At 33.7% G+C, this 17,329-nt stretch overlaps 1 protein-coding gene across 2 annotated transcripts; it reads right to left on the reverse strand.

Annotated features, from left to right (window-relative positions):
• Positions 1-398: 398 nt before the first annotated feature.
• Positions 399-10,769, reverse strand: LOC128999500 (plasmanylethanolamine desaturase-like). 2 transcript variants are annotated; one of them, XM_054426064.1, is made up of 6 exons: positions 10,268-10,769; positions 7,407-7,618; positions 4,956-5,174; positions 4,446-4,537; positions 3,196-3,377; positions 399-2,639 (listed from the first exon to the last, which is right to left on the reverse strand). In XM_054426064.1, exons 1-5 carry the CDS (start codon positions 10,437-10,439, stop codon positions 3,209-3,211), a joined length of 864 nt encoding a protein of 287 aa, XP_054282039.1. In that variant the 5' UTR covers positions 10,440-10,769; the 3' UTR covers positions 399-2,639; positions 3,196-3,208. The 2 variants fall into 2 exon arrangements, with proteins under 2 accessions (XP_054282039.1, XP_054282038.1); XM_054426063.1 differs by having other exon boundaries at positions 399-3,377.
• Between the last annotated feature and the right edge of the window lie 6,560 nt (positions 10,770-17,329).

Here is a 17,329-nt window from a genome sequence, read left to right on the forward strand (position 1 = left end):
TGAAATGGATTGTATCAGGTACCTGGTGGAGAGCTCCATATTTTTAGGGGTGCTGAATTTCCAAAAAAGGCTTTTTTTACAATATTGGTTTATTTTATAAGTGAGTTAAATACATATAAAACAAAAACCAATTTCAATCAGTAAATTTTAACCCTAAAATACCCTTAAACTTTTTTTAGAGTACGCCTATTAATTTCAAAAAATTTTCAGGGGAGGGCCCCGTCTGCCCCCCGGAAAGGTGACAAATCTTTTTTCAGCCCTAGGTACTGATCACCCCCCGCACATGTATAGAACATTTGAAAATTATCACAATAAGTTACATGAATATCCTAACGTTACAACAGAGGAAAATCAAACATATTACATATAAATTGAATTTTTTTTATTAAATTGTGGCGTTGTCTTAAAAATAATTATGGACATGTTTATTAATTATAATTTATTATTAAATACGAAGTGCTCTAAACTATCACAGAGCAATAAAGCTTGTAGCCGAGTACACAAATATTTTTTAAATATTTATGAGTAGAAAAATACTCACTCAAATGATTTACTTTGACTTTCTTAACAATATAAAATAAACCTTGTTTTATCTTCTAGGCTGTTTAAAAATCACTCTTTTTTACAAAAAGTCCTCCTAATGTATACGCTACTTTATTTTTAGCCCTAAGACTATTACAACACATACAATGGTTTTGTTATGTTAAAATAAAATTAAAAAGCTAAAAAATAATTAAAATTATAGGCATGACAGTTAAACTGCCTTTGTTAACATTTTCATACATTACTTACATTGTAATATTGAAATTTCTATTGAATTGTTTTTTATTGACTAGCATTACACTACACAAAATGTAATGTGCAAAACTTATGGCACAAAAAGCCATAGGTATATTTTTAAAATTTCAATTAATTTAAAAACCAACCTAAAAAAAATTACTAAGGATACTGATAGAATCGCTTTTCACAAATAAACCTGACTGTTGTGAGTATTATCAGACTGTGTGTTCCTGTCAAAAACTTTAAAAAATAGTCAATATTCATTGGCTGTTCATTGCTTCAAATTCTATTAATTAACAAAAGCTCAATATTCTACATTACACGAAAACAGTCCAACCAGATTTGGTTTTGGCAATGTTGCCAAATTTATATTGAAATAAAACGGTATCATAAACAGCTGTTACAATTTCTATCGGACCATTTTCATGCAATACAATGTACAAAGTAGTTTGGTTCTGGGGCCTTGTTGGGGGGTGCCCCCCCCCCCCCCAGAAAGGAAGGGGGTTCAGGGGTCCTCCCTCAAAAGATTTGGTATTTTTAAAGCAGTTTCACAACTTTTTAAAGCTATTTTTAATGTCTAGAACTGTGTCCAAAAACCTCTGTTAGGTTTTTAGGACGACATGCATGTTTGAATCGATTCTTTCAGGGTCCTATGGGTGTGGGGGGGGGGGAGCTTTAGCCCCTATAACTTCCCCCTTGGAACTGTCACTGAATGTACAATATAAACTCATAAATTATGACTCTTAAAGCACTTAAAGGAAATTTGTGAGGTCTAAGGCACAAGGCACAGCTGTACAATCCACAACAATATGATCAACATTACAACAAGATGGCATAAATCAACAAAATCTATTTGGTCCTTAAAAATTTGTTCATGGAATATGAGTCTTTACTCAATGACTTTTTGGATACTAACATTATAAAATGGATTACTTAAATGAAAAACAATTAATGTAATGTGTCATGAAAGTTGGTGATAAAAATAGGATATTCATCCATAAAACTGTTTTCTCTTAAACTGAACATTTGAGAAGACTGTGATCGTTGCTGATATACTTTTATTTTATTAATAAAACTAAAACAGGTTTTATTGTAGTGTAGTTTGAAATACTCTACGAAATTTTAAACAACAATTTAGACTTATTGGCAATGAGATAGTGGGTAGACAATTGAAAACGGGTGGCATTGTTTCTGTATTAGAACAATAGTCTGTTTTTGGCATTGATTCCAATTGGAATGACGTACAGTAAAATGTTTGCTGATGCTGGGGAATTAAATGTAAAAACAAGCTAAACAATATTAATCTCACAAAAGAGGTATGCTTTAAGACCACAGGATATTATCAGTTACACAAAAAACAAAGAATTACAAAAGAAACAAAGAATGAATAATGACATGACACTTATGGTAATATAAAAAAAAAAAATGTTTAATCTTTTAACTTCCATGCCATAGTCTTCAAAATTTAATTATGGGTGATTCATTGTTGTCAATGATTTGTCTAAGTTGCCTAAATGTTATAGTACCGTAGTACAAGGAAAATTAATAAATTTGTCCAACTCCAAAAACTTCTTCAGTAACTTAACTCAAAATGGCTTAAACATTACTGTATTACCACTTTTAAGATAAATTATATAATTTTTTAACACATTAATTTAAAATTAAATCATACATTTAGCATTTATATACATAAGTATTAATAATATAAGGACAAATGAAACTTATAAACCTATTTAACAAATTTATTATTTTTTCACGATACAAAATTAATGATGGTTATTGATTCGTTTTCTTCATAATTTGGAGTCTTGATGTTGTTACACAATTTTGGGTAAGCAACATGGTCATTACACTGAAAACTACAAAATCTACAGTTAAATGTAGTTATTTTGAATAATCTATCAGTACAATGTATAAAGAATCTGATGTATTATGGAGTGTTTTTTCTATTCTGTTTCTCATATTCCTTAAACTATTTTAATGATTCATCGAGATTACCGGGCTGAATTTTCCAAATGATCCAAAGTAATAATTCAATAAACATTTTTCAGCAAAAATAAATTACAAACAAATTATCACTTTACCGATTGGCCTGGGGCCAGTCAAACAAAAATAAATAAGTGTGACTTGATGGACGTGAACTTTTTTAAAAGCAAACATACCAAATCCTCACTTTGCTTTCAATAACAAAATTAATCAGTGAACGCTTACAAGTAAAACATTAGCGACAAAATATTCAAATTGCAATTTCACCCTCAAACAAGTCATTACATGAGAGATTCAATGTATAAAATTCACAATTAACCTAGAGTTATAAAAAATTAAATGCAAAAATATGGCGCATTGACTCCGACAGTGTGGCTATCAAGCTCAGTGGGTAACAATGAAGGTACAAATATTTACAGGGATATTTACAATTTGTGAGTGGTCACGAGCGTTTTTGAGCCCACTTGAAGTCGTCGTCACGCGGCTTGCAGCCCGTCACGAGGGTGATGATTGTCTCCAGCGTCGACCAGAATTTGACGACTTCTAGCGGCCAGTTGAGCCAGCCGGTAGTGATGCAGTAGTAGGTCTCGTGGGGCGCCACATGGTGGAATCTAGCGACAGACCATGGTCGGGGATTAGAAATGTTTTTGGTAATTTTAAGTAAATTTGCTAGTTAAAATAAGGTAACAAAAAACTTTTATGAAAACAGTAAAAAAGGTGCAATTTTGACAGATTGAAAGAGATTGCACCCGATAATATCAAACTATAATAAAAAAAGCCACATGACAAAAACACCCTGCAATCCAATTTTGAAACCAAAGCTAGACAATAGCCAAAACAATGCTGTACTCGCTATGTCATCAGGACAAAGGTCAGATAACGACCAGCTTTTTCCTATTGAGTCTTGACACTCGTCTGGCTCGCCTCCATCTTCCTGTCCGTGCACAAGTAACACTATGTTTAATAACAGTGTTTACTTGTTTGTGAACTTTTAACGCACCTCTTCAGGCAAGAATAGTTTGTGTACTGATCTGACAATGGCATATGTGAATAATCCAGTAGGATATACTTGGATTATATGGCGACAATAGGTAATTTAACCTTTTTATTTCTCAATTAATTGGTTCAGAAACACTTCAAGAATAAGGCATAAGGTGCTCACCACTAGGCTAGCAAACAACATTAACTGGATTTCGGTTCCATAGATCTTGTTTAATACAAGAACTGTCCGAAAATTAAGGTCTCAAACAATTTAGCTTCTGTTACAGTTAAACTATAACTACTAACTACTGTATTTAAAATCTAAAAATCAATGCTGTAGTTTTTACTTCATCCTCTACCATTCATGCTGGTTTTCATCCCTAAACGATTAGTAGTCTCATCATAACGGCCAAAAAATAACAAATTAAGGAAAAATCTATACTACGGCAAAGTTGTGCGATTTATGTGGTCTAAAGAGTCAACTCCTGAAGTTCATTGAAAGTTTACAGAGTGCTTTGCAACATCGGGCTTTGGGCTCTGCAGTGCTGAGAACTGTGGATTGCATCATGTGCTAGGTGCTACAATCAAGTTTTTAAAATGTTATCTATGAAATGTTGTAATATCTAGAGGAGTAATGAGCAACTCCCAATTGAAATTTTTAAAAAGTAAAGTTGATGGTTTTAAGCGCTGATGCTTACCTATGATGTCGTCTGGGTAGGATTACATGGTGCTCTTGAAGCCAAACGACCCATGGTGGGAGACCAAAGTATGTATGAGACCACTTATGGATCTAAAAAAAAGATTTGAAATACAAATATTGAGTACACAAGCACCTAGCCTCATTCTTCTGGGGAGGCAACCATAGGTATTTGAAAGCAGAAATATTTGTTATCTTTGCTCAGTCTTGATTCAATTATGTACGAGTCAAAACATTCATGACAAATAAAGAAATTAATTCTAATTATTATTTAAAGCTTGTATTTTAGAATTTATTACACGTCACAAAAAGTTGAGCAAATAAATTATTACTGCCAACTAACCATACATTGCTAGTTCTTTCAACAACAAAATATCGTCTGCATTTTAAAAACTCTTAAAATTATCAGTAATGATTCCTTAAGGGACTATCATATATCTGGAAGGAAAATACCTTAAGTGCAGACAAAAGATAATAACCCCAGTCATCAACCGAGATTAAGAGATCCTACCTGATTTGTCATGGCGACGAAGATTGCGAAGAGGAAAATGAAGCAAATGGAGGAAAACCGTTGCTGCAGCTGGACTTCGGAGTCTGTGAGGAGTCGGTACAGCATGAGCAGCAGGAACGGGATGGTTACCATGAAGTTGTCACCGTTGGTCTCGATGAAGTCGTGGCGGGTTATCGACGTAGGGTCTATGTGATGCTCCCTGAATGGCCGCAGAAAATTCTTAAAACAATCATCCTTACGTAAATATCTCACAGGACTTAAGTTGCAGTTACTCACTAATTTTAACCAATAGAATTTACATGTTTTTTTTAAAATACTGTAACAACGAATATGTTATATGTTTTCTGAATGGCTGCAGAATATTCATTAATGAATCATCGTTATGTAAAAATTTCTCACACTTTTGTTGCAATTACGCACTAGAGCTTTAGTCATCAAAAACTTAAGTACTCTAACAGCACAGCGAAGTAGGTACTGAGGAAACACTCAATGGTACACTTAAGTGGTGTCTAGGGCAAAGACGAACACCGCCCCCCCATGTACTACAACGCTCACCGTAGAGGAAGACCCTGTGCAATGGGAATTTCTGCACATTGTTTTCCGCTGGGGCTCTTCCTTGCTCGTCACAAATATATTTCCGGCACAACATACCAGCACTGAAAGCGCACGGTCGTCTCATATCCGTGTTTCCTCCTGTACCTTTTCTGTGGTCACAGGATAAAAACTTCCAGCGTTGTGAACACCTAGCATACAAATCCTGTTCACTGCAATACGGTTTATTACCACATGATTAAAATAATTTGATATTTAAATTCTAATCTTGCGAGGAAACATAAAATATCAGACGTGTCCTTCTCCTTGGGCTAACTTTTAAAGTGTTGTCCAGAAGTGAAACTCAGAAGGATTTCACTTATCCATTTAATTTCCATCTGAGCATTCCACTATGATTCTAGATGGACCTCTCTCGTCAGCTCTATCACAGTAAGGTGAACTTTCATAACTTGCAAACTATATCCAACCGAGACCGGATTTGAGCATATGATCAACAGTACTAGGATGACATCGCCTTAGACTGCTAAATTTTTCATCTTACCTAAGTTTCAACAGCAAGGGTGACATTTTTAACCCAATAATCTAGTAAATAGATTCTGAGCTTGTCCAGGTAGCAGAACAAGGCAAACACACTTTTCAGCCATTTTTGTTAATTTATTTTCACATAATTAGTGTTTAAATGAACATTTTGTTACTCATAACATCCAACATATCAGCTTTGGAGCTTAAATGGTTAAACACCGATGAGATAAGGGTATGGAGTACAAGATACAGTTATGATGGTACCAATATTAGACTGACTCAAGGCCTTGGGTATTGTTGCTTCACAAGTGGAACGAAACCTCAATCAGCTGTTGTCGTTCTCAGTGTTTGTTTGAAATATCAAATGCAAATGCAGATGTTCTTCTGTTCATATTCACATTCATTAACAGAGAATGTTGACTTGATAACAATAATTGTAAAATCTCTTTGGGTTTAATTCTTAGAGGTATTCACAAAACTGATAAACATAAAATAAAGTAGCAAATCTCAGCAAATCAACATAATATATGCATGTTTAATTTAATTTTATTTTGTAAAACGCTTTCTTGTAGTAAACATTTTTTGGTTACTCTAAAACTTATCAACTTTAATTTCAAATATCAAGAAGAAATTACTTGATAAAATGTCTTCATATTTTTTTGTAAATGAAATTTAAATTTGATTTATGTTTAAAAATAGAATACAGAGGCTGCATTTAGGTGTCCTCAGTTTGTGTTTCGGTCATTAATGATACCATTCTTTAGAAATTTATTTTTATTGTACTACCTTAATGATGGTCTCCAAAAACCCCTGAACCATGGTAGGGTTTATTTCCATTTAATTCCTTTTTTTCCTTTGAAATGCTGTATATTTGTCAAAGGTATACTCTGTATACTCTGTACCATTGTCTATTCGAATTTTTTTATATTTTTTACATAAAGAGGGTCAAATATAAACTGAGTAAGCGATTAATTAATAAATTGAAATAGTATGTACTCCGGTTTATATAATTTATAGAGGCTATAAAACATGACAAGTCAGTACCTTTGCAGATCGTTGGTTTAGATAGCTACAGATACAGTCACAAATGTTCACCAATAAATAAATGGCACTGACTACAAGAAATTGGTATGAATTTAAGATTGCATTGAAATTTATAATTGGTTTGTGATTGGTTCTAATGATTATAGTTATACTGTATTAACTTTTGAACACTTTCATAAGAGCTATGATGTATCATATTAACATTCTGAATATTCAAATTCTTCTATATTAACAGCTAACTAAACATAATATGATATAGGATATTACCTAAACTTTCTGATGATCGTAATGCCACCCGATATTTCATATAAGTAATAGGATGTTTGCACTTACCTTTCCGATTATCGGTAGGTCTATCGAACCCCACGTGTCTGCTAGCCAATGGACGAGGCCGGAAGCAAAGTCGGCTGACACAATACCGCAGAGGGCAGCCAATATGATCGTGGGAATATTTTTTACGTGTATGTGATAAAATATAAGACAAGTATTGACAGCCATCAGCGTGACGCATATACTGACGCTTATGCATTCTTGTATACGTTTGCCTGAAATGGAAACAGTATATTTTAAAATAAGCATTGAATCTGAAAATAAAAATAGTGTTTTTGAAAAAAAAAATATTTAAAATTCTCTAAAATGTTCTCTAAGGATTTAAACAGATTGTGGAGATAAATAAGTATGTTTTTAAAGCTGTACGGTATAACAAATCCAGCTTTTAGACTACCATCTACTACCATTTTTACCGTTTTTTAAGTTTTTTTGGTGAAATATAATGTTTTTCCTTTAAAATGAACATGTTTTGGAAGGAGGGTTTTTCCTCTAACCTCTGGGATAAGATTCTAGTACGGTATGCTTCCCTAAAGAAAGTTTTTGCAGGCGCTCAAGGTGAAGCATACCATTATCCAACATAGTTTCACGATTCCTTAGCGATCACGGAAGATGTCCACAATTTTGTCACGACCGAGGGAGACAAAGCTTGTGTTCCCACGAACAGGAGATGTTTGTGATTTATTTCTGAGTACAGGAGACATAGAAGATGTCTCTGCAATTGCAAAAGTGTTAACAATCTTGTCGTGAACATGGGATACGTTCACAGCCCTTTGCGATTTGCGAAAGATGTCGACGATTAAAACTAATGTTCTGAAAAATGGCTTGAAGACGAACACACTTGTTAGACAAAGCCAGCTATAGTGGCGACACAGTTAAATGGTCAGTTGAGGTTTAAATTGTAATTAATAATTTACATTTGCTAATAACAATGTAGCCCTATTGAAAAGGGATTGTTGAACTTTTTGTGGTTGTGAACTGTGATGTGGTTTTCATTCCCTCCTCATGAAAAAAAAACAAATAACCTTTTCGCCACTGTTACTAAAGTTGGATCGGTAAAAAAGATCTTTAAGTCCTGCCAACACTTTAATGTTGGTAAACTTCCAACGCTTTTTGTAACAACCTCAAAGAAGATGATAATTTTATATCTTGGGCCCATAGCTATCACACATATTATATCACCGGGCCTGTTGCCGATCTTTGTTTTGATCTAAATGGTATGCAATTTGATTTATTTTATTTACAAAGGAATAGGAATAGAATTTATTTATGCTACTGGCTTGCATTATTATATGAACTGATGGTGGTTATAAATAAAGAAGAAGACTATTTTTGTTATACTTATAAGACCCCATTGCAACCCAAAAAAAGGAATATTACTAGGTCTATATTATATGAATATACATGGTTTTGAGTACCGTACTTTGACAGTTAATTAATTGATTAATCAAAAACCACCAATGAAACAAATATTTTTTTTGAGTAAATATTTTTTTTGGTTAGACTCTTAACTACTGGATTTAACTTAATCACAACTGGAAGATATATTAAATTAGGTACAGTTTAAAATAGTTTTGTCCTGCTAAAGGTGTTTTCTAATTCTAAAGTAATTAAGTTGAATTGAGTCATTATTTCAACCAGATAAAATAATAGTGTGAATTGAATATCCTTATCACTTATCATTGACAAGCTTGACAGGTGGGCAATCTGTGATACTAAACCAGATGAGATAACTGAAAGGTAGCCCCAACTACGGAAATTATGTGTAAAGTTTATAAAAAAATCCCCTACAGTTTAAATGTCTTTGTAATTGTTGTAGGTTAAAGTTTTGTTTTTGTAGTTTGTACACAAATTGTGTACGTTTGGTGTGATAAAAGTTTTATGTGATAGCTTAGATGGATCAATTAAGTATTCATTCATCGGTGGCTTTTACTGGATTGAAACATGTTAAAAGTATTTGGCGGGATGGTTCAGATTATTCAATAAGTTCTGATGGAGCAAAAAGGTATTTTATTAGAAACACAATGGACAACTCAGATTTCTCTTTTACAAAAGTAAATTTAGTCATTGTTTGTCATAGATTTGCTATGACGAACAATAACTAATTCGTTTCAGTTTACTATGTGAGTAAATATCTACAGTATCAGATAGTGTCGGGAGACGTATTTTATTAATTATATTCCATTTATCTTGCCAAAATGGAAAATGAGAATCAAAAAGCTATTTTTGTATTTGTTATCCTCTTCACTAGAGATAGAATAGAGAATCTATATACAGCACTTCCTACTCCACTTCCTTCCTTCTACCTTCCTTTCCTTTTCCTTTTACCTTCCTTCTTTCCTTTTCTACTTTATAGGAGACGGTATGGTATCTAAAATCAAGTGTACATAGATCTAATCTTATAACATTTTGAAAATGGATATGTGGGATAAAGGGTTAACTAATAAATTTAGTTTTTAGAATGTACTGTCCAGTAACCTTGTCTCCCTTAACTAGTAAATTTACAGAGGTAATAAATAGATTTTATAAAAAACTAAGTATTTTTATTCATTTCCAAATTCTAGGCTTAAAAGATCCCAAGTTCCATTCAATATTTGACTTGAAATAAAAATTATTTAAATAGGAAATTCCCCCTCGGCCCTCACGGCTCATACCTGAACCTCTGGTTTATGATTAGAACTATTTTATTTTGTCAGGATTATGTTCATGTCTGAATTAACCACACATCTAGACTAGGTAAAGATAAGTTACCTGTACATTATGTATAACTATGACTATTTTCACAAAAGTATGCATTGTAAAAAGTTGTTTAGAATACAACTTTCAAATAACACCATTGTTGCAACAGAACTTCAAACTTCACTCACCTCTACTATATAGGTTAGCTAACTCCTGCGCTCCTTTGTGTGTCGGCCCCCACCTGGGAGATAAAGTCTCTTCTGGGAAAACTGAAGAGTTGGCGTTCGGATCATCTTCTAGCATAGAATTCCTAAGAATGTCCTGTTCAGATTTCACAGGCGTCAGAAAAGTTGCCGCCATTCCCACACACTGCTGGAATCATGAAATGCCACACCTCCTTGACGTAACGCACTCAAACTGATAAGGACTTGGACCCATCGGCACACCTGTGGCTCGGAAAACCACACTCGTGAAATCGGAATATTGCGACACAGAAGCGAACTGTAACTAACCTAACACTGTCACTAGCACATCCTGGATAACTAACGCATCCTTTGTTTGGTTTCCGTTTCACACAAAACACATATGTGAAAACACACAACAAGTCATCAGCCAGCTGTTGTGCGTCAGTGACTGAGTCGTGAAACGTTGTGAACTACACTACTGAACTACTTAACTGAACTGAACCGACTGAATTACTGAAATGTGAGTGTGAAGTGAACGTGAAGCGCAAGTCGCAGGGGGGGGGGGAGTGTGGAGGTGGTAGTGGGGGCAGAATGAGGTAAGGTTTAGGTTTAGGTAAGAAGACGACTGTTGGCGAGTACCGAACCGACTGAATGAGAAGAGAAGAGCCGCACCTACAAAGTAAAGTAGTGTGTAGCATTTGCGAGTTGCGCGAGGCAAGCCGACGCGACGCGGGCGGAAAATCAACCTCCAACAATCACCTCACTCATTGTTGCACACTTCTGAGAATCAACAATGACCTATTAACCAGTTTGAAATGTTCCTGTAAGTGAACAACAAGGAAGCAATACAAAAACATTACCCTAGTTGCGTTGATGCAAATCGATTTGGTAACCCACTTTGTAATTTAGAACACTGACTTTGGATACTACAAAGTCCTGTAGAATTTTCATCCGATTTTAGTCCTTCTGTCGTATTTCATGACCGGTTATGCTTTTATTGGTGTAGACTATATATTTTTTTGTAAATACAGTAATAAGAGTATACAGTATTAATACAGTATTCAATATTATATTAAGAGGTTCTCTGACTAATGAGAAATCATTTATATGACAAACATCAATATTAATCAGTCTTATATCTGTTATTATCCTTCAATATTTCAAGTGTATATTTTTCTGCATCATTGGCAACCTTATTTTTTTAGACAGACGTATTTATTTTTATAAATAAATTATTTTCTCTCTTTATTTCAAGATGGATACTTTATACCGTGCGCGTTTTCAGTACCTTAGGACAAGTAACAATTTCTAATTAATCGTTGGAATCGCTCGTAATCATGGTGGAAGGAGGTAATAGTTTATAAAATAAGAAAAAATAAATTGTAAACTTATAAACAAAATCTACATGTTGTACAGAAACATGCCCTTAAATGGATTCAGCAGTTAGATAATGCTAAAAAGAAGCGCGATTTTCTGCGTGTGATCTTCTGAACACACACAAGAACACAACTATTGGGTTGGTTATGTGTAGCTTTTAGAACAGATTACGTACATTGAGAACCAAGCGATATTTAATTTCTCTTATGCTAGCATGCAGTTAATTACTAAAACTTTGCCACGTAATCAAATTTTAAAGAATGGAGACCACTTTTAAGTGCATTCCAAAGTAAATAAAACCTACTATGCATTATTGATATGTTTCATAATATTTCTTCCATTTCAAGAACAAAATTTAATCATAAGTTTAATGGAATATTTCCCTTGCTTTACATTGGGGAATGAGACGGAAATTATGATATAAACCTTTTACTGTACTACTGCTACAAAAAAATCAGTGTTGCTAATGCTTATTTAATTAATTTAAAACATTTTATATAATCAATGGCACTCCAGAATAAATAAACTCATTAAATAGATTTTCAACACATTTTATCTGGTCTGTGTCAATCACCTGTGTGTCAGTTTAAAAAAGTACCCTCTAGAACAATTACAAAGCAAAATAATGTACACATTAGTATTTTTTCTGATTACATGAAAATCAATCAATACAAAAATTATTCTTATAAACTAACATTATAACTATAGTAGCCAGAGTTTTATGATTTATTGTTGTTTGTGTTTGGGAATAAGGCAAAACGACCCATACATATAACCGTTACCCATAGTTTTACGATAGGAAGGAAGGCTTAGTAGTGCACTAAAGACATGTCTACTTCGTTAGAGAAAAATATTCTTACACTTTTTTATTATTTTAAAGTAGGACTCCTATAGATGACGCCGTAATACCAGAGTGCATAATCAAAAATAAATTAATAAGCATGAATGAAAAATGAATTACGTAAAAGGTAACGAAGTGCAGCAATTGTTATTCATTACCCACTCTTCTAAATAAACGCATATAGTAATTAAAATACATAAAATAACTCATATTACAAAAACAAACAAATTAATAACTTACAATAACTTGATTGTTAAATTGTTCCGATACGCATCGATTAACATCGGTGAAGCAATCAGCTGTTAGGCAATTGTTGGGTTACCTCGGCCTTCATTATGTTGTTAATTGTTGCAATATCTTGCAAAATCACAACCAATTATACTCTAATTATTGATCGTAGTAAAATACGAAGTTAATCTTGAAGAAGTTAAACTTAAATAAGTAATGAAAACATTGCTTGAGTCGATTTTAATTTATGTTATTTTGTTATTGCACTTTTAATTATAATTCTTGTACCATACACATGCATTCAATGATATAATATTCTGAATTCAAATCAAAATTGCTTCAGCAATTTTATACATGCTTACTCCTATTATTTGGTCACCAACCCTTTATAATGCGCAAGCGGTGGGAGAAATTATGATGTTATAGGGCAAAATAACAAAAATTGCAATACATTTAGAACCGTAATTTTTACAGCATAGGGGTTTGTACCATTGTTAAGCGTTAAAGGGACCTTAACGTACTCAATTTCAGCCAAAATCGTTTGAGCCCATTCAATTTTCATCAAAAATAAAAAATCAATCGGTAAAAGTGTAATCAAAATTCAAAATTTAAAGAAAATGCATTTAGTTACCCTGCTACCCATACCAAATGCTATCAAAATCGGACCACAGGTGTAGTCTGAAGCGCTGTTACACTTACACACACAGACACACACAGTCATCACTTCGAAAACCACTTTTGTGGGTTCAGAGGGACCTAAAACGAATATTTTCACAAAAAACTCAAACTGAAAAATGTTGTCGAACAACATTTTCTCCATATACTGTACATCTAACTATCTAACACTTTTTTTAGACAGTTTTTGTATAAATAAGAATAAATAATAAGTTTCAAATATAAACTGAGCACGGTACTTCTAATTGGGATGTTTTGTAGGGTTTAATACTTTTGTCACATAATTCCAAAAAAATCTTAAAATATGCAAATTTTATTTCAAAACAGACCAAATTATTTATAACATTCCCATCCAGATTAAATTGTGTACTACAACGAATGAACGCGAAGGTTGTATGTTAGTTCTGCAAACTGTGTTGTAGATCGTAGATGTAACTAAAAATGGGAAGATTCCATTTACGTGTCCAACTGATTGGTTCTCGCCTCTTTTCTCATATTTTTGCCTCTAGTTCTGGCACAACAGCAGGTTACAATGGCTCTAGTCACGTCAGTGAAATGCCAACCTGTCTAGTTCAAACTGGAATCATCTGCCAGACCAATTATTTGAATCGACTACGGTACATTCAAAGTTGACTAAATAGGTTAGTGGAGTTTGCTAAATAAAATAGGCTAACTAACAAAAAGAGAAGGGGATATGGAAATAAAGTGGGAAATTACGCTGACAGTGTGTAGTTCTTTACATCGTTGTGTGTAACATGACGCATAAAACGTCAAAGCGATAACGCATTACACCACATCCTGTCGTATTGATTAACTTAAAAAATGAATAACTATAACTTGATCTTGTGTAAGTGATTGTCTGATATCAGAGAAAATTAACTAGGCTATAAGCTTACTTAGTGTCTTGGCGCTTACTTACCTTACTCATTACTTACCTTACTGTTAGTTTTCTTATACTGTTACCCTACTTTCCTTACTGTTACTTACCTGACTTTCCTTACTCGTACTTTTCCTTACAGCTACTTGCCTTACTTTCCTTACTCGTACTTTTCCTTATGGCTACTTGTCTTACTTTCCTTACTTTTACTTTTCTTTCTCTTACTTACTGTTAATTTTCTTACGCTTCCTTTTCTCACACTTACTTTTCTTACTGTTACTTTTCCTTACTCGTTCCCTTATAACCCTTATGGCTTGCTGTTACTTTCCTTACTGTTACCATAGATGAAGTAATATAATACTTCATCTATGCTGTTACTTTTCTAACTGGTACCGGTACTTATTTTACTTTAACTTCCCTCAATATTACTATTACTTTTCTTACATTTTCCTTACCTTTACTTTTCTTCCTCCCTTTAATGTACTCCCACTCTTTATCTCTGTTCAGACAGAAAGTAACAGATTTTTCTATACCAAATATAGTAGTGGTAGCAAAAGTTTAAAGGCTCAACACTTTATTCGACAAATCAATACATTCTTTTTACTAAACAAAATGAAAGCAGTGTTTTTAGATCCTTTAGACGTTTTGTGGCGTAGTAGGTCGACGACATAGTCAGTAACCTTGATACAAGTGATGTCATCGCTGCTTTTATCTTCTTAAATAATACTTGATCAGCTGATCTGATGAAACATTGTACCTATTGATTTTGGATACTAAAAAGTAGATTTTTCGCCCTGTTTTAAAGTTAAATTTGATTTGCTTTATTTTTGTGCTCACATATGTTTATCAAACATAGATATTATCTAAACACATGCATTATAAGCCTAAACTCTTGTAGGACACCAATATTGATGTTACAACCATTGATAAAAATTTAAGATTTTATATAGCCAATGATTAATCATTCTATGTTAGAACAGATTGTAAAGTACATAATAAAAAAATCATAACTTTGTAAAGTAAGCTGAATACAGCGCTATTTACTCCAATATAGCTTAAACTTGTGGATTTTAAAGGGCAACTACACAGAATATAGACGAGATTGTGAGACAAAAATTTCATGATCGTAAAAATAAATCCTGTTTCTGACAGAGCTCAGATGAGTTCAGCCAAGGAGCGCCGGTGTGATGTAATACTTGGATTGCGTCATTACCTGAAATGGTTGAACCTCTTTGTCCGAAACTGTAGACAGGTTCAATCTCAGATTGTCAGTTTGTACGGCCGAATCTTTACGTAATCTTGTAAAATTAAAATTTAATTTTATCAGCTGTAGGATTTAATAGAACGACTCGAATTCAATCGTGATCAGCTATTGCTGTATCTTCAATTTTACATAGTAAACTTATGATGCTACTATATTTGATATCTAAGTAAGTTATTGTGGATTAGATACCAATTTTATTTTACAGTAAATGTTTCCAATAATAGAGGACAGTATGCAATTTACAATAGGTATCATTTTACTTGGTTGTTATCATTGTAAAGTTAGCAACAAATCTTTTCATTTAATACAATACGGGGTTTCTCTGTTACACCCCATTTTCACCGGGCGGGCATTAATTGCACCAACTGACCTGAGCCACTAGTTGGGTATTCCTGAATTGCGCCAACTACTCCAGGGAGCCACCCAATACGTTCATTAACTGCACCAAGTAGCGGCCCTCTTTGACTGAAAAATTGAGCTAACATACTCAATTATAGGTTGGGTTTGGTTAGGTTAAGTTAGGTCGGATTAAGTTAGGTTGGATTAAGTTAGGTTGGATTAGGTTAGGTTAGGACACAGAAAACATACTACTATAACCGCGTATTCAGTATTATGTTTTCTGTGGTTATGATGACATGTAAACATGGACATTCCTTCTGCCGGTAACTCACCCCTACCTTGGATTTGGGTGCAACTAAGGAACAATTTTTGGGACCCTTTGAGGGCTTAGCGCAAATAAGGAACTCTTCTTTTCACCTGTCATATTATAGATTGTCATAACCGATTTCTACGTTTGAGGTGTCATTTGAAAGGTGTCTATCGGAGGGGCGAATGATAACTAAAAAGGCAATTTCCTCTAGGGATTACTACTGTACCAAGCGTTTTATTTATTTCTAGAGTTTGCTTTTAAAGATCCGATGACGCTGACCAACAAGGGACCCCCGTTGAACAAGGGGACCCATAATCAAATGGCGTTTCCGAGGTAAAATAATCCAGTGCAATACACATTTACCTTTTCAAGATTGTGGTTTTTGGAACCGTTACTAGATGAATAGAACTAAAAATGTGCAATACGGGTAAATTAGTTGTAATTTTACATTTCTGATTTTACATTTACCTCAATTAGGTCAAAATTGTAAAAATGTAGTTTATTTCAAACACATTTTAATAAACTGTTTAGTCCCTTGTTTACAATCTGACTGTGGTTAAACACTCAACTGAAGAAACAGATAAATTACAATTCACACTTAAACCGTTGTAAAGAAAGATGGACACAAAAACTGGATCTTTGAAAATGGACTCTAGAAATAAATTAAACACGAGGGGGGCGAAGCCCTATAGTAACCTTTTTAATTACCATTCGCAGGTGCGCTAGGTAATAAGCTTCAAAATGACACCTCAATCGTAAAAATTGTGTAAGTAGGACGGTTGAAGAAGGGATGTCACAGAAAAGTATATAGATAAGTAATCTATTCAACAGCTGTAATCTAATTGAGGTAGGTTGGTAGAGCCATTCCCCGTCTGTGGTAAAACACCATGACCGGTTATTGGAGCTATACCATAAATCCAAATTATCAACTAGGCCTAATTCAATTTATTGTAAACTAGCTGTGTGCCCGTTCTACGCACGGGGATCTTATCGTAGTCAGTTAAAACCTTCTTATATTAAGCACAGCAGTTGGGTTTGCATACTTTCAGACATATATAACATGACCCGAAATTCTGTCGAAATGCTAAATGAATCGGCTTGCTATATGAAATGAAGTACTATAGACGATTTAGAATGGTAATTTATAATAAAAA

Source organism: Macrosteles quadrilineatus, unplaced genomic scaffold (genome assembly GCF_028750875.1).
Source record: "Macrosteles quadrilineatus isolate MER2022 unplaced genomic scaffold, UCM_ALF_1.0 Scaffold_8__2_contigs__length_117827958, whole genome shotgun sequence".
NCBI lineage: Eukaryota > Metazoa > Arthropoda > Insecta > Hemiptera > Cicadellidae > Macrosteles > Macrosteles quadrilineatus.

Coding starts and splice junctions, on each gene's coding strand:
- LOC128999500 (XM_054426064.1), bottom strand. CDS start 10,439: ATGGCGGCAACTTTTCTGACGCCTGTGAAATCTGAACAGGACATTCTT. Junction 7,619..10,267: donor AGCTAACCTATATAGTAGAG/GTGAGTGAAGTT, acceptor TTTCCATTTCAG/GCAAACGTATACAAGAATGC. Junction 5,175..7,406: donor ACCTACCGATAATCGGAAAG/GTAAGTGCAAAC, acceptor GATTGTTTTAAG/AATTTTCTGCGGCCATTCAG.